Raw genomic sequence first — 22,399 nt, forward strand, 5'->3', positions numbered from 1 at the left:
AACATTTTACTTTAATTAACAAGTCATTATTGACCGAATCACCATGTACCAACATTGCAAATGGGTGTAATTATAAACTTCTTAAAGTATATTGCCCAAGATGAGGCCAGAAAAACACATTCTGAATGGGACATTTTCGGATCTTATTCTCTACAAAAAAGATTAAAAGACAAAAGTAAAGGATACAGGTGTACATATCACTTTTTCCAGTATATATTCTCCAATTTACACAGTGAAAAAGTTAAATGAAGCTTTTTGTTTTTAAATTTAAAGGTAAACCCTTTATTACAATGACATCGGGTATACAAGATTAAACAGACATTAAAAAGGAGGGGCATTCCTGTTATAAAAATGGCACATTTATTGCTACATTACTGTTATATACATGACAGTTCTCATTAGCTACTAAGACAAAAGGAAATGATTTAAACTACTTTTCTGAATACTCCAGCCAGCTGTTTTGATGCTTGTACAAATACAAAAAAAAACACAAGGAACTTGAGGCACTCAGCAACACAATCAGAAATCTAATTGTGCAACATTTAAGTACTGTATGGATGCTAGAAGAAGCATTGCCTAAAATGTAGTAAAATAAACTTCTGGAATCAGACATAGAGTAAAAATCTACAAAAAGTAACATTCAGAATCCAAGACATTTTCAAGATTTATGGTATAAAAGGATCGTTGTTGTGAAAATAAGCCAACTTTTTTCCTTAAATTTCACTTTGTAAGGGTATACTGCAAGTCTTTTCTTAGCAAAAAAAGCACTAGACAAAAAAGAGGCTTTTAATGAAATGTTAGGCACTGGTCATTTTTCATTCTGTTCACATTGCATCACAAGTACAAGAATGAAAAGGCCACATGTAATTTTTTTTTTAAAACTATTACATACATCTGCAATACTCAAAATGAGCTGAGAAATGTCACTGCACAATACTTAATGCAGTTTTAGAAATGTCAGGCATATTACCCAAAAATGTCAAAAACTTTTGTTCATTCAGTCCCACGGTTTCATTGCCCGTTTTCCACTTGTTCACATCTTTTATTTTTAAAAATAAAAAAAAAGTTATGTCAAAAGTACTGTCTTCTGCTTGGCTGGTGAAAGTCTGTGAATATGTTCAGTGGAAGACTGATTCCGTGTTTTATTTGTAATGGGTTCGTTTCCACAGTACACAGGCGGCTGCAGAAATGAATTCAGCTTGGCATAATGCAAGCCACTGATACACAAGTTGCTCACATCCTTATTAGATTCCACAACCAATTCATATGAATTTTAAACATTTTAACAGTTCATTGTGCAGGAATCCTAGAAAAAGGTGGAAATTTTTCCCACTCTTGAATAAGTCCATGACAAACCTATAGTCATACAAGACCTAGAATCTGCAACATTTCCTGTTGCAACATGAAAGTCTTCAAAGACCTTTCAATTTCTAAGTACACACTATGCCCAGCTATCTTAAAAAACTACAATGTAAAGTCTAATAATGCAAAAATATAGTTTTGCTCATCATACATAAAATAACTCCCTACAAATGAATGAACTAGCTTTTGTAATGCACTCATTTTGTTGGCCCTCCAGATATACCTGATCATATAGGCAGGGCAAGAGAAGATCTGTAGAATATTTTGTCCATTGGCTAACAATTCCTCCCAGCCAACTACCAGGGAGATATGGAGTGGTTGAGCGTCAATTGAGTAAGACAAATATTTTTGCTGGGAATGCTGCAAACCAAGGACACCAAAAGTTCTCTTTTTAAAACAAAAAGACCAATTGCTTACAAAACAAGCAAAAAAGGACTTCTGAAATTTTGTTCCAAAACAACCTCACATCCTTGTAAGTTTCATTAAAACATACTGGGATTTAAAGTAAGCTTAGGCACTAACTCCTTTTTTCCACTGTGGGGAAGATTTTTTCTTTGGGCTGTAGAAAAAACCTTTTTTTGCAGCACAGAGATCCAGTACTTCAACGATATATGTCGACTTCCCCCCCTTTATTCGATAGATATGGCAAATGCATGGATTCACATTTGCAATTCTGATCCAGAAAGGATTCGTCAGTTTATCATCTTTTTGGCAGAACAAGATTTCTTCCTTATAGAGAAAGATGACAGATGATGTGCCCCCTCTTGCTCAACAACTTCAGTTATACCAGGCAGAAAGAGCTGTGAGAAAAATAAAATAGAATATCTGACTTTTTTTTGCATAGTATTTGCGATTACCTACACATTTTGAACTAAAAAAGACTGCACTCATTTCTACAAAGGTATATACTGTTCAACAATCAAAATCTCCACAAGTGCTCACTTATACATTCAGGGCAAATAATTAAACCCATTTTACACAATGATCAATTCTAAACTAAAGCAAGATTTGAAACAAAGTTGTAATTTTATTTGGGATGAGTTCTAAAGCAACTGAATTGAAGCTTAATATTATAAACTAAACAGCACATACAAAGAATAAAAATAGAAATTATTGGAGAAACTCAGTAGGTCTAGCTGTGGGAGAAAGCAGAGTTAACATTTCAGGACCAGTGACCCTTGTTCAGATGCTGCCAGATCAGAGTTTTTCTAGCAACTTCTATTTTTGTTTCTGATTTCCAGCATCGCAGTTCTGTCTGAGTAATATTAAATTAAAAAAATTGAGTCATTAAGTTACCAGCGAAATGATAGTAAATTGTTTCAGGATTAATTACAATTTAGGAAGGGAGAACTTGATTTAAATGGGGCAAGATAGATGATGCTCACCATACTGAAAAAATTATATTCTCAAATGGAAAACTGTTTCAAGGTGATAAACTGCATAGGCAAATTCAAATTATGCAGTCTTTTACACATTGAAAGTATTGCAAGAGTGCAATTTTACCTGCTATTAAACAGGATACTTTGCATTAGTATTTTTTAAAAGGCTGAGGGTTAAACAATTATCATTCAACATTACATTCAATGGATATACAATACTACTCTTTAAAAGTTCTCTTTCTTCTAAAGAATAACAACTCCAAATGGAAGATTGTCCAAAATGTATTAACAAATCTGATACAAAATCCAAAATACATTCTTTCAGCATGCAGCAAACCTAAGTATCAACATGGTTTGCCACCAAAAAGAAGGCATTGCTTTATCCTTTAACTGTGCAATTTGAAGCAGGACCCATTAGATCATTTATTGGATTAAGTTACCCAGACTGGTTATTTCTTTTGCAAAGCCCCAAAGACATCAAGGCAGCCACATGACAGCAGAGGCTTACTATCTTAAGTCTACTTTATTTTAATAGCAATAAGTTCACTGTCCCATGAGGGAATTCTATAGGACTAAAGTACAGTTCATGAAATTTCTTAACCTAAACTGAGTTATCCCAATTTGGACTGCTTCTAAAACTTCATTCACATAGATTAAAATGCCATTTTTCACATTCCAGCATTCTACAAATTGGCATTTTACCTCCTACATGTGGCTCACTGCATTGTGATTATCTCCCAGACTAGGATGCGCAGCTGAAAGGGGCAGTGGCTGTTCTCCTACAACTGCAGATACCTTCTCCTCTTCCCTTCGTTTAAGGCAGGCAGCTTTAGGATTCAAATTACGTTCTAGAAACAAAACAATGTGGGGGGAAAAATACAGATCATAAACATTTGATATATTCTTCACTGCAATTCATCTTTCAGAAAATTAAAAATATATAAACATTGGACTAAAAATATATCAAGTACTCTATAGTATAACTGAATTCTTTTACAGATGTTTAAATGATATTCTCATAGCAAAACCACATAATCAAAGCATTATTCTGCTTCATGAGATCTGTAAGAGTAAACAATCCAACTTTAATTCTGCATCCTATATACAACTTGAAAAGAAAATGTCAGTGCCAGATCAATGACTGATGACACAAAAGGCAATAAGAATATTTGATTTTCAAACAGGTCAGCCAGATAATTGTTATTATTCAATATACATATTATTCAGATTTTGTAGCCAGTAGAATAGTCACAGCCTGACCTCTGAAAAAGTTGTTCAAACATCTAATAATCTGGGGAATGATTCCTAATTTGTATTAGTTTGAAAAAGGTGCCAAATAAAGGAGATTGCCAAATGTCTAGCAGTGATGTTGTCAATTAAAACAAGCATCTAAGTGAAATATTGTTACAGAGAACAAATCCGTAAATAAAATTCACTGATTATTCCGCATCCTACATTAATTTTACAGGAAGCAAAATAAATGATTGGAAGCTATACATTAGAAACTGAAATATTAGCTGATTTGAAAATATTAAAAACTTGAGAATTTTTTCGTTATGGAAAAATCTGGCATTGCACAAAAAGAAAATTAATTTTCCAGAAGAAAGGTTAATCAGTAGTCATTACTTAGAATGTTATTAAAACAACTCACATCCTGTAAAGGGATAACCTTATAAGGAAGCCTTAAAAAAAAGTGTTGAAAGGGTAAATGGGGAGATTGTATTAACCCAATAACCTTTAGTTGTTTGCAATCAATTTAGACTTTGACATTGTACCCTGCAGAAAAGTGGAGAATCACTGACAGCAATAGTTCAGAAATTCCAATTAGGGCAGAAATTCTATTTCTGGGAATGTCTGTTTGCGTTTGCGAAGCACAACAAAGTCAGGTCCCGGGGGTAGATGTGTGTCTGTGTTTATGGTGGGGGGAAATTGGGAGAGTGAGTAGGTGGGGAAAGAGAGCAACAGCAAGAGAGTAAGTAAGGAGATGCTGTTTCAGACTGGTCAAGGTGTCAAGGCGATAGTGGGGTGGGGCAGGAAGAGGGAGGTAATTTGGAATTCAGCTTAATGGTTATCACCCAGAAAAGCTGAAGCAAGTAGAAACGGAATCTGAATTCTGACTTCAAGGCACCTTTTCCCAGAGGATTACAGATGTAGGGGGATTCCAGATCAGAATTTTACATTTCCCATGCAGTCAAATACATTGGGATTTTCGCATGGTCCCAATGTGCAATTCCAGCCTACACTGCTGCAATACCCACTTCCATGCTTCACCTCAGATTAAATATCCTTGCTCATTAACATCTTCATATCCATTCAATTCACACGAAGGCTTCGAAATGTTTAATGGGAAGGGAACTGAGCTCTTCCTTTCAAATATTTACTGTCGTCCCAATTTGATTTCAGCAGCATAGATAGATCAATTTTCATTACGTATCAGAGTCCAGAAAATGAGTGTTGGCAAACTATTGAACTGTGAGGAAGGAAGATTGATTAACACTTAGAATTCAAATTGCTTATGTTAATACAAACATTTTGCAGCAGAGGCCCTGAGATTGCCATCAGAAGCAAGGACTCCAGCAATGTTGCCTTTGAATTAGGAATATTACAAATACAGACCTCCGAAAAATCAAGTAATCCCACAGCCAACTGATTAGATCAAACTTCTGCAGTTTTGCTATATACAGTTGCAAATCATTAGCAATTAACTAAAAAGAGGAAGCTCTATGAACTTTCTCCATTCCATTCCCAATGACTATAAAGTCCAGTGCATTGGTGCAAAAGGCAAGACTGAAGAACTTGCAACTGTCAATAGATAATCCTCAGCTGTCGCCCAAGGTCTCTAACTACTCTGACTCACTCCAGCGTTACTGAAAAACGATTGGGCATATTAGATACAGCGAAGACTATGGGCCTTAACAACATCCAGAGAGCAGTATTAAGGAGTTGTGCTCTAGAAATAGTTATGCTACCGATCAAAGTAATCCAGTATAATTGTAATGTATATCTCCCTGACAAAGTAGAAACTGTTCAAGCATATCCTAACAACAAAATGCAAGAAACAAGATGAATTACTGTCCCATTACAAGTGAAAGGAATATGAACATCACTAACCAACACTTATGAAGAAACTGCTTATCATTGCTTAGATGGGGTTCTACTTGGACTTCTTAGCTTTATGGCCCAAACAGAGACAAAAAGATCAGAATTCAAGAGATGTTACATCAACCCTTTTTGACATGAAGACTGGATTTCACTTAGTGTGGTATCACGGAACCCTAATAAAATTGAAATCCAGTGTGTATCAGGGGAGTGAGTGGGTGAAGGCGAGAGCCCAGTTTGGCTCCTGGCATACCTAGCACAAAGAGAAATGGATGTGGGAGGCAAATCATCTCAGTTCCAGGACGTGTCTACAATCGAACAATCTTTAACGGTCTCATTTTCTTTGGTCAGAAGGATGGACGTCTGGGTTGACCTGATGTTCATCTCAGATGAATTTTGGCCGACATGACCAAAATGTGGGCAACATTCAGGTTTGTTCTCATGAAAGAGATGTAAAATAGGTTAGAGTAAGCCACACAGTGTAAGCCACACAGTGTAAGAAACTTCATGGGAGTAATACTGAGACAGAATGAGTAACTGGGAATTGGGGTCAAAGTGGGAATTTGGACCAAAAACAATGCTTCAATTAAAGGCCAATTCCAAGAAATAAAGCGTTGATTGAGAGACCCTCCTGTAGAGACTAACTGTAGCACAACATCACTAATGCAAGGAAAGCAGCTGATTGAGGAGGAGGTTTGGTCTACATTCCTAATCTTTAAATTGAAAGTTCAGTATTTAGTTTGCGGTTACATTTTTACAAGGTTTTCTCTTTTCTTGAGTTTTTATTCCAAGTCCATTCTTATTCTAGGGGTAACAAAGAGTTTGTTTTAAAGAGAGTTAGGAGACAGTAAGTCAGAACAGTCAAATGGAATTACGACCTGTGGTATTTGTGAAGTTATGGGACATACTATGTGTTCCAAGACAAACATGTGCAGGAAGTATTACCAGCTACTCAAGCTTAAATACCATGTTTTGGAACTTGAATAGTGATTGGAGTCACTATTGAGTATCAGCAAGCCAGATGATCTGTGGATAGTATGTATATGGAGGTGGTCACACTGCAGATGAGAAGCTGACAGGCAGAGGGCTCAGGTGACCACTCGGCAAACGTGTGGATTCTGTTTGGGTGGAACCAAAAACATGAGAACGAGAGGCAATTCAACCCCTTGAGCCTGATCTCATCTCCGCCTCAACTCTACTTTCCTGCCCTATCTCCACAGATTTTTAAGTAGTAATGGATGGAAGGGCCATCTCCTCAAATTTACTCAATGCTCCAGCATCCACTCCACTTTGGGGTAGTGAATTCCACAGATTTACGATCCTTTGAGGGAAGTAATTTCTCATCTGTTTTAAATCTGCTACCCCTTATCCTAAAACAATGACCTCTTGTTGTAGATTGTCCAACAACTGTAAACATCCTTTCTATGCCTACTTTGTCAATTTCCTTCAGCATATTCTATACCTTAATTAGATTCCCTCTCATTCTTGTCAACTCCAGAGAGTATAGGCCTTTACTGCTCAATCTCGCTTCACAAGACAAACACATCATTCTCTGGAATCAGTAACAGTTGGCACATATTGGTTGCAGTTATTTATGATACACCAAACACTGTTGCTTCCGTGGAGCATGGTCTCATGAGAATAAAGAAAAGGATTCTGGGTAATCCAAGATAGTGGACAGGAAAAATTTCTGGCTGTAACAGACTGCTCCTTTTTTTTTTGAGGTATTTTAGGTGTTGGAGGGGATTTCCTAGAATTCCAGGAGCAGCAGGTTTTATAGGCTGTTGCATTGTTTTGGAACTTGGGAGAAAAACAAAAGTCAAAACAACAGCACTTTTTAAAAGGAAGAGGAACACGCAAAGGCAGCACATGGTGAGGTTAGTGCAAGTCAGAGAGACAAAGAGAGTAAAGAAACCCCCACTGCTAACTGACATAGCAGTGAACCTGCGCAGTTACTGCCTTTGCTGTTTGAATTCATGTATCGCTGGACATCGGGGTGCGTCTGGGAAAATTAACAAACAGTGAAATTCACAACTGATCTTGGAGGAACCTGTTTGGGAGAGGTCATGAAAACAGGTAAGTGAATATTTTTAATTGTAGCCATACAGTAAGTCTGCAGTAGTGAGTAGAGCGGGTTCTTTCTTGATTTTACGTTTTATTGAGATAGGTCGCTCGATTAAACTTAAGTATTAAGTTAGCTGGGAGCAGTGTTTTGTAGAGGAATAAGTCAGTGCTATATTCTGAGTCTGTAGATTGGAAGAAGCAAAACTGGCCTTTAGTAGAGTGAAACGCTCTTCTTGTCAGATCTGGGAGTTTAGGGAGAGTTTGTGTTACTGAGCATTATACCTGCATTAAATGACGTTGGGTGCGAATCCTATCGGATTGAATGGATCGGTTGGAGAGACAGTTAGAGGCAATGAGGAATTTACAAGAACAAGGGGATGTGATGGATGGCAGTTATAGGAAGGGGGCAGGAGTTACAGATACAGTTACACAGATGGATTAACTCCAGGAAAGGTAAGAGAGGTAGGCAGTCTTCTGTGGCTATAACCATTTCAAACAAGTATGCTGTTTTGGAAAATGTGGTGCGTGATGCTTTCTAAGGGGAATGTAGCAAGAACAGCTACATTCTGGTATCGAGACTGGCTCTAATGCAACGAGGGGTATGTTGGATTCAAACAGATCAATTGTGTTAGGGGCACATGCACGTTTCTGCGGCCAGCAGCGAAAAATCAGAATGGTGTGCTGCCTTCCTGGTGCCAGGATCAAGGATGTCTCAGAGAGGGTGCAGAATGTTCTCAAGGGGAAGAGGGATCAGCAGGAAGTCATTGTACACATTGGAACCAACAACATAGAAAGGGAAAAGGAGGAGATTCTTAAGGGAGAATAGAGAAAGTTAGGCAGGAATTTAAAAAGATCCTTGAGTAGTAATATCTGGATTACCTTCAGTGCTGCGAGTTAGTGAGGGTAGGAATAGGAGGATAGAGCAGATAATGCATGGCTGTGGAGCTGGTGTATGTGAGAATGATTCACATTTTTGGATCACTGGAATCTCTTCTGGGGTAGAAGTGACCTTTATAAGGAGGACAGATTGTACTTGAATTGGAAGGGGGACTAGTATACTGGCAGGTAGATTTGCTAGAGCTGCTCAGGAGGATTTAAACTATTAAGGTTTGAGGGGTGTGGGGGTGAGACCCAGGGAGATACTGAGGAAAGAGATCAATCTGAGACTGGTACAGTTGAGAAAAGAAATGAGTCAAACAGTCAGGGCAGGCAGGGACAAAGCAGAGAACAAAGTAGGACTGATAAATTAAACTGCGTTTATTTCAATGCAAGAGGCCTAATAGGGTAGGCAGATGAACTCAGGACATGGATAGGAACATGGGACTGGGATATCATAGCAATTACAGAAACTGGCTCAGGGATGGACAGGACTGGCAGCTTAATGTTCCAGGATAGAAATGCTTCAGGAAGGACAGAAAGGGAGGCAAGAGAGGAGTGGGAGTGGCGGTTTTGATAAAAGACAGCATTACAGTTGTATTGAGGAAGGATATTCCCAGAAACACATCCAGGGAAGTTATTTGAATGGAACTGAGAAATAAGAAAGGGATGATCACCTTATTGGGATTGTATTATACACGCCCTAACAGTCAGAGGGAAATTGAGAAAAAGATTTGTAAGGAGATTTCAGTTATCTGTAAGAATAATAGGGCAGTTATGATCGGGGATTTTAACTTTCCAAACATAGACTGGGGCTGCCATAGTGTTAAGGTTTTAGACAGAGAGAAATTTCTTCAATATGTACAAGAAAATTTTCAGATTTAATATGTGGATGTACCTACTAGAGAAGGTGCAAAACATGACCTACTCTTGGGAAATAAGACAGGGCAGGTGTTGGTGGGGGAGCACTTTGGGGCTGTGACCATAATTGTATTAGTTTTAGAATAGTGATGGAAAAGGATAGACCAGATCTAAAAGTTGAAGTTCTAAATTGGAGGAAGGCTCATTTTGATGGTATTAGGCAAGATCTTTCAAAAGCTGACTGGGGGCAGATGTTCGCAGGTAAAGGGATGGATGGAAAATGGGAAGCCTTCAGAAATGAGATAACGAGAGTCCAGAGACAGTGTATTCCTGTTAGGGTGAAAGGAAAGGCTGGTAGGTATAGAGAATGCTGGATGACCAAACAAATTGAGGGTTTGGTTAAGAAAAAGGAGGAAGCATGTCAGATATAGTCAAGATAGATCAAATGAATCCTTAGAGTATAAGGGCAGTAGGAGTACACTTAAGAGGGAAATCAGGAGGACAAAAAGGGGACATGAGATAACTTTGACAAATAGAGTTAAGGAGAGTTCAAAGGGTTTTCCCAAATACATTAAGGACAAAAGGGTAACAAGGGAGAGAACAGGGCCCCTCAAAGATCAGCAAAGCGGTCTTTGTGTGGAGCCTCAGGTGATGGGGAGATACTAAACGAGTATTTTGCATCAGTGTTTACTGTGGAAAAGAACAAGAAAGATATAGAATGTAGGGAAATAGATGGTAGCATCTTGAAAGGACAAGCCAGGGAACTCTCGGCCGGTGAGCCTGACGTCAGTGGTGGGACAGGATGTACATGTATTTGGAAAGGCAGGCAAGGCTTGATGAGGGATAGTCAACATGGCTTTGTGCATGGGAAATCAAGTCCCACAAATTGATTTAGTTTTTTTTTGAAGTAGTAACACAGAGGATTGATGAGGGCAGAGCACTGGATGTGATCTATATGGACTTTAGCAAGCATTTGACCAGGTTCCCCAAGGGAGACTGGTTAGCAAGATTAGATCTCATGGAATACAGAAAGGAATTGCCATTTGGAAACAGAACTAGCTCAAAGGTAGAAGACAGAGGGTGGTGGTGGAGGGTTGTTTTTCAGACTGGAAGCCAGTGACCAGTGGAGTGCCACAAGGATCACTACTTTTTGTCATTTGTATAAATGATTTGGATGTGAGCATAAGAGGTATAGTTAATAAGTTTGCAGATGACACCAAAATTGGAGGTGTAGTGGACAGTGAAGGAGTTTACAACGGGATCTTGATCAGATGTGCCAATGGGCTGAGAAGGGACACATGGAATTTAATTTAGATAAATTGAAGGTGCTGCATTTTGGAAAGCAAATCTTAGCAGGACTTATACACTTAATGTTAAGGTCCTAGGGAGTGTTGCTGAACAAAAAGAGGCCTTGGAGTGTAGGTTCATAGCTCCTTGGAAGTGGAGTCGCAGGTAGTTAGGATAGTGAAGAAGTCGTTTGGTCAGAGTATGGAGTATAGGAATTGGGAGGTCATGTTCCGGTTGTACAGGACATTGGTTAGGCCCCTGTTGGAATATTGCGTGCAATTCTGGTCTTTCTATCGGAAAGATGTTGTGAAACTTGGAAGGGTTCAGAAAAGATTTACAAGGATGTTGCCAGGATTGGAGGATTTGAGCTACAGGGAGAGGTTGAATAGGCTGGAGCTGTTTTCCCTGGAGCATCGGAGGTTGAGGGGTGACCTTATAGAGGTTTATAAAATTATGAGGGGCATGGATAGGATAAATAGTCTCCTTGGGGTGGGGGAGTCCTGAACTAGAGGGCATAGGTTTAGGGTGAGAGGAGAAAGATATAAAAGAGACCTAAAGGACAACTTTTTCACACAGAGGGTGGTACGTGTATAGAATGAGCTGCCAGAGCTCAAATTAATAAGAGGCCTATAAAGTTGCCAGAAATAGCAGTAATTTAGGATCGGTAGAGTTATAGATTACAAGAAAAGGTCCTATTCATGTACCTGTCCAAATGTCTTTTAAACATTGTAATTGTATCCGCATCTACCACATCCTCTGGCATTTCATTCCACATATAAACCACCACCTGTAGGAAAAAAATTGCCTCTCAGATCACTCAAATCTTTCTCCCCTCACCTTAAAAATACTAGTTTTTTTTTTTAAAAAACTAGCCCTCTTGTTTTCAATTCAAGTCATTAATTATTCACCTTATCTATGCCTCTCATGATTGTATTAACCTCTTAAGTCACCCTCAACCTCCTATGCTCCAGTGAATGAAATTCCAATCTATCCTGCCTTTCTTTCAAACTCAAACCCTTGCAAATCCTTTTTGAACCCTCTCCACTTTAATAATATCGTTCCTCCCTAGCAGGGCAACCAGAACTGCACACAGCACTCCAAAAGTGGTCTCACAAACATCCTGTACAATCTCAACACGACGTCCCAACTCCTATAGTCAAATGATCTGAGCAATGATGGCAAGTGTGCTAAGTTTCTTCTTAACCACCCTGTCTACATGTAATGCAACTTTCAAAAAACTGTGTACCTGAATTCCCAGGTCTCTGTTCAACAACACTACCCAGGGCCCTACCATTAACTGTATAAGTCCTGCCCTTGTTCGTTTTACAAACTGCAATACCTAGTGTTTATCCAAATTAAACTCGGTCTGCCTCTCCTGAGTGCATTGACCCAATTGATCAAGATCTCTTTGTAATCTTAGACAACCTTAACTGTCCGCTATACTACCAAATGTGGTGTCATCCGCAAGCTTACTAACCATGCCTCCTAAATTCTCATTCAAATCATTTATACAGCAGCAGTGAGGAGATTGTAAGAGAAATTAACAGAGCTAAAAGTTAACAGATCCCCAGGATCTAATGATTGATATCCCAGAGTGTCATAGGAGGTGGCTATGATAATAGTAGATACATTGATGATTATCTTCCGAATTCCTATAGATCCTGAATGATTCCAGTGGATTGGAAGATAGCAAATGTTATATCAGTCTTTAAAAAGGTGAGAGCAAAAACAGAACAACACATCTGTTCATCTTACACAAGTAGTAGGGAAAATGCAAGAATTCCTTCAAAAGCCTGAGGTTAACAGATATCTGGTTGATAATGATCTGATGGGCATTGTCATCATGGTGGAAAACGGAAAATAATATTTGACAAGCTTGTTGGGTTTTTTTTTAAAAAGACGTTACAACAAAATTAACAAAGAGCTGTAGGAGTAGTATACTTCAATTTTCAGAAAGCTTAATACCCCACAGGAGGCTGATTAGAAACATTAAAGTACATAGAATAGGTGGTAGCATACAAACATGGATTCATGATTGGATGGTCATTTTCACATTGGCATGCTGTGTCTATTGGGTACTGCAAGGATCAATACTTGCGCCCCGTTGTTCATAATACATGTATCAACAGGGACTTGCATAATATTCCCAAATGAAGTTGGAGACTAAATTAGCATATGACATGAAGTGAAGTGAGAAGGAGTTTTGCAATGAAGATGTGAAGTGGCTTCAGGATTTGGATAGGCATTGTGATTTGGCAAGAACATAGAAGATGCTGTGGAAAAATGAGAGATTATCAACTTTAAATCAGAAGAAACAAAAGATAGAGTATTTCTTAAATGGCAAGACATTGGAAAGTGTAGATGTACAAAACAGACCTCAGTGCTCTTATTGCTAAGTCACTGAAGGTTAACATGCACATACAGCAAGCAACTAAGGGAGCTCATGGCATGTGAGCTTTCACTACAAGAGGATTGGAATACAAGAGTAGTGAAAACTTGGCTCAACATATAAAAAGTTTGTTGGACCACACCTGAAATACTGTGCGCAGTTTTGGTCTCCATATCTCAAAAAAGATATCGTTGATATAGACAGCGTGCAAAGGGTACCAGACTTGTGTCCTGGATAGCGGAACTGACCGATGAAGAGTGATGGGGCAAATTAGGCCTGTATTCTCTCAGGTTTCAAAGAACAGAGGGGATATCATTGAAACTTAAAATATTTAAGGAGAAAAAAAAAGGGTAGGTGTGCCTAAGATGTGTCCTTTGATTGGGGAGCCTAGAACAAGCGGGCACAATTTAAAAAAAGTTGGAGGCCACTAGGATCAGAGATGAGGAAAAATTTCTACACAGAGGATTGTGAACCCTTGGAATTCTCTAGCACAGATGGGCAAGGAAGCTCACCTTTGCGTATGCTTAAGGTAGCGATTGATAGATTTTGGATTGCCATTGGCATGCAGGCATATGTGGTGGAATGGGTAAAAAGACACTGAAGAGTTCAAATCAGCCACGTTTGTACTGAATGGCAGGGCAAGCTCAATGAGCTGAGTGGCCTACTCTTATGTCCTTTCTTTCTAGCTGTACCTCAAATTGTCAGGCAAGAATGATTTTCAGCAATAGTCTAACAAACCTACCACTATTCACCATTAACATTCTGGGGTCACCACCGACCAGTTATTTAGTTGGGATAACCACATAGATACAAGAGTTGGTCAGAGCTGGATCCTTCACATGATTCCAGTGTCTGCTATCCTGCTAAAAAGCACCTAGTTTGATGAAATAGCCATTATCTGGAAGAGTGCAGCTTCAACAACACTCGAAAGGGTCAATATCATACTAGGAAAAGCAAAGCAGTCTGCTTGTTTGGCTTCCCAACTTGACACTGTCTGCAGTTGTGTACCATCTATAAACATACTGCAGCAACTTGCCAAAGATCATTTAACCTCTAATATACTTGGAGAAGGAGGCAGCAAGTTCAAGAAATATCAGAGATTCATCCAAAAGCCAAATCTCCGAATTATTTCCCCTTTTCATCATCACTTATCAGGAGGGGAATATTTCACCCTGTATCTCAGTCCCAAATGGTTGGCTTCTTTCATCTTTTTAGAAGAAAAAAAGTGCTGCCCAAAATGGTTTTGTTGACTCAAAAGCTTACTACGCCAGGAGATGTTGTACTGAGGCAGGATATTGTGCATGTGGAGCTTAGGTGAACGCAAGATTAAATTTGGCAATAGTTCTGATTTGTAGACAGTGGCCACTTAGTTGAAATACTAGAAGACTGTTGGCACTCCAGTAACTATATTCCAACATAAATCACCATGTTGTGAAGGGAAGGTGGAGAGAAAGTGCCATGACTAGATCTTTATTACTTTACAAACTACAAAGCATGTGCTGCCTTCTCGCTGCCTCAAATCTAAATAACTAAGCCAAGTTCGTAATGTCAGTATGGGATATGGGAAGGAGGAGAGAATTAAAATTGTTTGCGCAAATGTGAGTAATCAAAAACAACAAACAATCTTGGCTGCACATGGTCCAAATCCATTAGAGTTGAATCATTCCCAGGAAGACTTCACCTTAGTCGGTCTTCAGATTTCCAAAATTCCAAGCTCAACATTATTCCCACTGCTTCCTTCATTTACCATTTTTCTCCCCAGTTTTGATGGAATCTTGCATTCTAGCCCTTGGTTCATCATCTCAAGTTTCCCCCAATTAAATGTCTAACTTGCCACCCTCAAGTATTTTGTCTGAATGATAGACAAAATATTCAAAAATGAGATTTACAATTCAACACGCTTTAACAATTTAACAACCCCATTGCATAATTTAAAAATGCATGTGTATACATACAAATTCCACAATTCTGGCTGTGTCTATGTTTATTAAATTAGAATAAAATTATAATGAAGGATTTTCTAAATGTCTACTCCAGAAGATCAATCTTGATTAAGGTTAACTCTGAAGTATATTTTTCAGGAGTTAGGTAACCTAACTCCTATTGATGTAAATGTTGTGAATGTAAAATCAATCCGCACAATATATTTAAAATGGCAGGAATAATCAGTGCTTGCTGATTACTGTTACTGTACACTACCTCGTACTTGCTGTTCAAGGCAGAGAATGACCTGGACGGCCTGCTGTAGGATGATCAGTTTGGTCTGAGCTTTATCAGTTTTTAAGTGCATCTGACACATGCGACCCAACTCTTTGAAAGCCTCATTAATGTCTCTGACGCGAATTCGCTCCCTCATATTATTTGCCATTCGCCTTTCACGGTCCTTCATTTCTTTTTCTTCGCCTGTAAAGCCTTCATCATGACTGCAGGATTCAGTGCCAACAGGGGTTAGTTAGGGATGGCAATTTTGCACAAGCCGTAATCCTTTTGTAGGCACATAAAGATATGAATATTGATCAAACTTGTATAAAATACACCTTTACATAGCTTAAATTTAAAGCTTCATAAAAGGTGTTAAAATTTGTTTTAACAAAATCAATTTGTATTTCTGAATTTGCTAAAATTGATGGGACAGAGTTGCCAAAGTACTGCATACAAATTTGGTCAATCAAGGAAACCCACAAAAGGATACATTGCCTTTTAACCTTTGAAACAACAAACTGTCACACCCAGAGCAAACTGCTAGAAGAGATAGGTACAGGAGATTACATAACCCTTAGGAAATGCTGTTATGTCTAATAGACCTAATTATATTTACAACAGCTACTGAAAGGATAACTGCTTAATTTACTTCCACAATTGTTTATAGATTCTCTTGAAGGGGATGGAATTCAATCCAGGATGAATGCACTTACTGTAAAGTGAAAGTAAGTATTACTAAGTAGCATTCATTAGGTTTTAATTCTCCTAAGTAAATGCAATGAACTTAGAGGCATTTTCATTTGTAAAAAAAGGCTTTCAATTTATATTCAATTTCTGGCATGTCCGATTATCAAATTTCTTATTACAGGTCCTTCCTATTAGATTCTCAGTAGCCAACTTTAGGCCTTCCATTGTAATAGTTTAAAACAAATCAGCATCTTTGAAAAGTCCAGAGTTTCCAACAGCTCACTTTAAATCCTGAAAGCATTTCCATAGTCTAAGGCAATTCACAGGGATGCTAGTCTACTCATTGTTTGAATCAATTTTTGGACCTTTGGGTTGCTGGATTTTCTTTCAACAATGCCCAGAGAACAAAAGTTTTCATGTTCCCACTGCTACCTTACCCAGATAATTTGCAATCATGCAAATTTGTATTGCCCACTATTATTTTGTGATAGCAATCTATTATTTACCTTGTGTGCAAAGTGAGGCCAACTAGGAATTATTTCTTACCCTTGATGTACAGGGTAATTCTGGAAACTCAAGGCACATTTTTGTAATCTAGACTGGGACTGAATAGGTCAGTTTGTAAATTTGTTAGATGTAGAAGCCTACCAATTTATAAAGAGCCAGACTCCCAGATAAATCAGAATTTGGATCTATTATAGCATCAACAACAAAATCAGAGCTGCCAAACATGTCAGATTGAATAATTCTTACATCAGTTCCCTGCTTTGAACACTGCCAAACAGCAAGTACGAGGTCAGAATGGAACCAGTGAGTGACTATGACTTGGAAACATCCAAGGCAAGAACAAGAGAGCAGAAAATGTGTTTTGGAAATTAGAAGAACATAACTAAGTGCAAAAGCTGGATGTATGGAAACACACTCAAATCCAAAGTTTGTACAGCAAACTGCAAAAGAAATGTTAAGCTGCATAAATATGCCAGGATATTCATACATGGCATGCATTTAATTTTTTTTGGGGGGGGGGGGGGGGAAAGGAAAGAAAGAGGCACGCTGGAAAATAGGATAAGAACATAGAAACAAAGTGTATAGGCCTATATGAGATGAAAATATTCTCAATACGCAGGACACCTCTATAAAAAAGTGCAAAAGAAACATTACGAAGTGAAGAAGCAAAAATATATTACAGAGGGGAGCGAAGGCATCTGGTTAGCCGAGAGGCAACCACTGAAGGCTGAATCTAACTTATATAAATGGACTACAAACTATCATGCAGTCGTTCCTTCCCTAACTTTACTCTTGGAATTTCACTGGTTTTGTGCATGTTTGAGGTGATGGCAGTTGTGAAATTTGAGCTAGAGGAGTAATTAACAATTACAGCTCTTCAAAATTAGACTCTCACCACAGTTTAAACTAATGCAATTGATTGCAATATGGAAGGCAAATTTTGCCAAGTTTCTTTCAAAAAAATGAGATGGAGAGAAGAAAGTTTGTATCTAGATTGTTCACAACTTGCAGTAAAGCTCTATTTTCAGGAGCATATGTTTCTACTGCACAGCTGGAATAAATGTCCATTATAATGATCACAGACTCACCAGATGTGTGAAGGAGAACACAAAACATCTTCTAATAATGTTCTATTTTTTTCTCCCCATCTTGTTTGAAATCAGTTACTCTTAATAGTGTCAACAGGTCTCTGGTAGCTTGCCCAAACATCTATATTACTGAGCAAGGCTGTTGAGCATGTTGCATTACACTCCTTGCAAAATTTTCAGGTACATGCATATATTAAGCAACATTCATAAACACGCAGCCTTCTGTCAGTACATGACAGCATGAGATGTGTTCACTAGGCATGAATTTTTAATAAGTTTTCAGTTCATTCTGGGACAAATATTTCTGTTGTCATAGTTCTTCAAATTGTATGGCATGTCCTGCACATATAGTTTCATTAACTGTATTCAAAAAGGAGGTCTCAAGCTCATGCGAGCTTCAACATTTTGATGGACAAGAGAACAATTGCAAAAGTGATTCATAATATTGTACCATATTTAAATTTGTTGTGGAATAAACTGCTAGGATAAATGACATGCATTGCATGCAAGTGAAAGTTGTGTAAAACAGGATCAGGATCTTCAGGACAAATGGGGAAAGTAAGCCTTTGGCATGTTGTATTCCAAGTAGAGACAGCCCGTGCCAGTTGATATCACTATGACCAACTGACCTCTGACTTGTTGTTCCAAGTTGAGAATGACTGATACAGCCTGGTGGAGAATAAGCAGTTTTGTCTGTGGCTTGTCACTGTTAAGATGGAGTTGACACATGCGTCCAAGTTCCTTGAAGGCCTCATTGATGTCACGCACACGAAGGCGTTCACGAGCATTATTAGCTACTCTCCTTTCCCGCTCTCTCTCTGCCTTTTGCTCTGGGGGAAGGTGTTCATCATCATCTTGACTACTGACCAAAATATAATAAAAACATCCCTCAAGTACAAATATCAAATACAAATTGTAGAGGCAATCATGTGCTGAATTCAAATATTTCAACTGAATAATACCTTCAACAAATAATCACTTTAACATACCAAGATATTAGGAGGACGCAATGTTCATACATTTTGAAGGCTGCAACTTGATCAGCAATAGTTCACAATGTATAGCTCAATTTATCATGTATGCAGAATAAAAGTGTTACTTTTTGAACAAAAAAAACTACAACTCCACACATTATAATTACTGCATTTGAATATTAACCTTTTCTATTTGTGCAGGAGCATATTTGTACTTCACTTGCAAATAACAGACAACAAATTTGTGGAATATTTGATACATCTGCAAGACATCTCACCTGAACGTAATGCCTGTTCATCACATGATGGGTTTAGAACTCTAGTTAAGAAATGTTCTCTAAAATGGAACTTCAAGAACATAAGTAATTTTATTCAAAAGGTTGAAAAGCCAAAGTATTACATTCTATTTTTTGGGAGATCGAGAATGACATTTCTAACTAATATCTTATTTCAATTTCAACTCAAGTGATACAAGAATTTCTAGCTCCAAATACCACATCCTAAAGATTTCTAAATATTATCAAACTGTAACTTAAAAAGGACGACTCTTTGGAAGAGTCAACAATGCACTAGGAACCGAACAGTCTTGTTCTGTGCTGTATAGCTTTATGATTGCTCTGACAGAGCTCAAACAGAGTACTACCTACAATCCCAAATAAAAAGCAGATAAACATAGAAGAGTGAAAAACAGACTGTATATGATATTTATCATACTGTCCATGTCAAAATGAGACTGAAGCAATGCAGTGCAAGACTGAGCTTATAAATCCAAGTTACAGGATATAAAAATTATTTAAATTAAAGCTGGGGTCACACTTGAAGGTCACATCTCTCACACTTCAATGGGAAGTGTTCCTGTACTGTGTCTTGATCATTTATATTCCTTAACAGCAGACTTCAAATTAAAGACTGGAAAACCATGATGGTAAATTGATCATGTAACCGAGTAAACTGCTGGCACTAATTTGATTTGACTCTTGCAAAAAGTCAGTTCTGCTTCCAGATTTGTTTCTGTTTAATTCACTTGATCAACATGGACTTCACTAGCTAGGCCAGCATTTGTTGCCCATCACTAGTTTCCCTTAAAATGGTGGCAAGCTACCTTCTTGAATCGCTGCAGGTGGATCCACAATGCTTTAAAAGACAGGAATTCTAGGATTCGACCCTAACAAAACGGAGAATGGCGATATACTTTCACAATGATCAGTGGCATGTAGGGGAACTTGCAGATTGTGGTATGCATCTACTGCCTCTGTCCTTCTACACTGCTTATAGATTTGGAAGATGCTATCTAAGGATCTTGTAGAAATCACCATTAATCAGAAACCGCAGCGATTCTCCAACATTGACAGTGGGGGAATCCAGTGGTGGTAATGCCATCAAATATCATAGGGCGATGATTAGACCCTTGCTGGATATGGTGTGGCACAAATATTACTTGCCACTTTTCAGCCCAAGCCTGGACATTGTCCAGGTTTTGCTGCATTTGGACATGCTTCAGATCTGAGTCGTTGCAAATGGCGCCGATCATTCTGCAGTCATCAAACATCCCTGCTTCTGACCTTGCCACTGCTGAACGTATGGGCGGTGGTATTTTGTGCTCTACAAGGTTAAAATGATGAAATTCCAATGAAACCAATGTAATATCTGCATTTTGTTGAGGTCTCAATGACAGGAGTGTGATTTGTCCAAACTCCAAAATGATTTTAAATCTGTACTTGAAATATCAAGGTTAGCCAGATGTTTAAGTTTAAGACAGTAATTGTGACACAATGGGATTGACTCCCCTCCCACGGGAGTCATGTCTGCAATGGCTTTCACACTCTGGTGCTGGTTCTTCATATTCTTCAGCATCAAATGCACCTGCACCTTCCTTAAAAAGGATACATTATTGATTGCTTTGCTTTCAGTTTGAAAACAATTCATGAAACTATAATCATAAACCAAATCATGCCTGTTGATTAAGACACCTCCATGGGCTGTAAGATACACATTCATATCAAAGTCAATAACTCTAGAGGCACTGCAAAAAAGTGTACCACTGTCCATACTAACATACATGATACACAAAATTACCACAGCTCTATTGTGCACTTATCCTCTGAGCTCAAATCATTCAAAGGAGATCCGACTGGATTAAAACATTAAGCAAAATTACTGTATTACCTTTTGGGAGCCCGTGAATCAATATTCTGTCAAAGAACTCAATCAGCAGTGAAAAATTCATAGATGAGGGAGAGAGCGAGTATGAAGGTTTTGGATAGAAGAGAAAGAACTACAGATAGAAATGGCTTTAAAGCAATCAAAGTCTTAAGGACAACATTGCAATGCTACCCGATTTCTATAGATGATCATTAAATTTCTTCCCCCCCCCAGTATTTTGTGTATGTTGAAAAACAATACTTCTGAATCCAAATGAGTACAGAGGAACCTCAAGTATCCAAAGGACACGGACAGACAGTATTTAGTTCGGTTAATCGAATTCCGGATAACAGTTTAGTCAAGCATCGGGACCTTGCAATCTTGCCGGATAATCTAATATTCGGATAATCGAATGCCAGATAATGGAGATTCCTCTGTAGTTGGGAAAAATGATAATCTGTCTTAGGTGCATTATTGCACTCCTACATTTAAGATTATAGGTGCAGTGGAGCAAAGTGAATAGTATAATTTATGAAAAAATAACTTGTTCAAATTGGCAGACAGATGCGTCTAGACTGCAGCACAAGAGCTTCTTAGACAACATTGATCCGGGACAAACATGCTCAAAGTATTCAAAGTCTGAGTAGTTTCAGGAAACTGGGGCTTGGGAGCTAAAGTAAAGATAGCTCCCAAGCCCCAGTTTCCTGAGCAGAAACTACTCAGACTTTGAATGATATCATTATTCATTGTGCTGGGGGGAAATTTTGTTGGATTCTTTGTAATAAGGAGGCAGCCAACCTATCGTAACATGCTGCGCTTTTCCAGCAACACATTTTCAGCTCTGATCTCCAGCATCTGCAGTTCTCACTTTCTCCTATCGTAACGTATAGTCTTCTAATTTGGTTATTGGTCACAGTTAAGTAGTAGTGAAGAAGAGGGCAGGAGGAGTATCAGCCCAAGACCAATGTCCTTGTGAACTGCTCAACCAGGGAAGTAGACAAGGATTTAATCTAAATGGTGGAGCTAGAGATCCAACGTGGAAAGATGGGAGTAGAGACGAGGCAAGGGATGAAAACAACATGGATCAGAGAATGGCAGGAAGGTACAGAAAGCACAAAACCTCAAGATACATGTTTGAATGCTTTGTATTGCAATACATAGAACATTCAGAACAATGTAAACAAATTAACAGCAGTGTTGTAAATAAATACAATATAATAGTCATTAAAGAGACATGGCCACAGTATGATGGGGATAAGGACTGTCCTGAATATACAGGAAAATATGACTTTAAAAAAACTGGAAGCTGGGTAAAAGGTGAAGGTTAACAATGTCAATCAAAGATGACTGAGAAAATCAAACTGGCAGTAGTCTGGGTGAGGAATTCAGAGAATACTTGACAGAGATAATTTTTCAGAAGGGCACATTTTGGAATTAATCGGAGAGGTCACATTCGACTTGGTAGTGTGTAGTTAGACAAGC

General features: G+C 38.3%; 1 protein-coding gene across 1 annotated transcript in view; it reads right to left on the bottom strand.

Moving 5' to 3' along the window:
* Window positions 1-878: 878 nt before the first annotated feature.
* Window positions 879-22,399, bottom strand: part of LOC122565047 (transcription factor 12-like) — a 148,845-nt gene continuing 127,324 nt past the window's right edge. The window contains exons 18-20 of the mRNA XM_043720678.1: window positions 15,517-15,740; window positions 3,444-3,589; window positions 879-2,162 (exon numbers count right to left, since the gene is read on the bottom strand). Of these exons, the coding sequence (XP_043576613.1) occupies window positions 3,447-3,589; window positions 15,517-15,740 (367 nt within the window). The 3' untranslated portion in view covers window positions 879-2,162; window positions 3,444-3,446. The remainder of the gene's footprint in view (window positions 2,163-3,443; window positions 3,590-15,516; window positions 15,741-22,399) is intronic.

The sequence above is a fragment of the Chiloscyllium plagiosum genome, chromosome 31, assembly GCF_004010195.1.
Source record: "Chiloscyllium plagiosum isolate BGI_BamShark_2017 chromosome 31, ASM401019v2, whole genome shotgun sequence".
NCBI lineage: Eukaryota > Metazoa > Chordata > Chondrichthyes > Orectolobiformes > Hemiscylliidae > Chiloscyllium > Chiloscyllium plagiosum.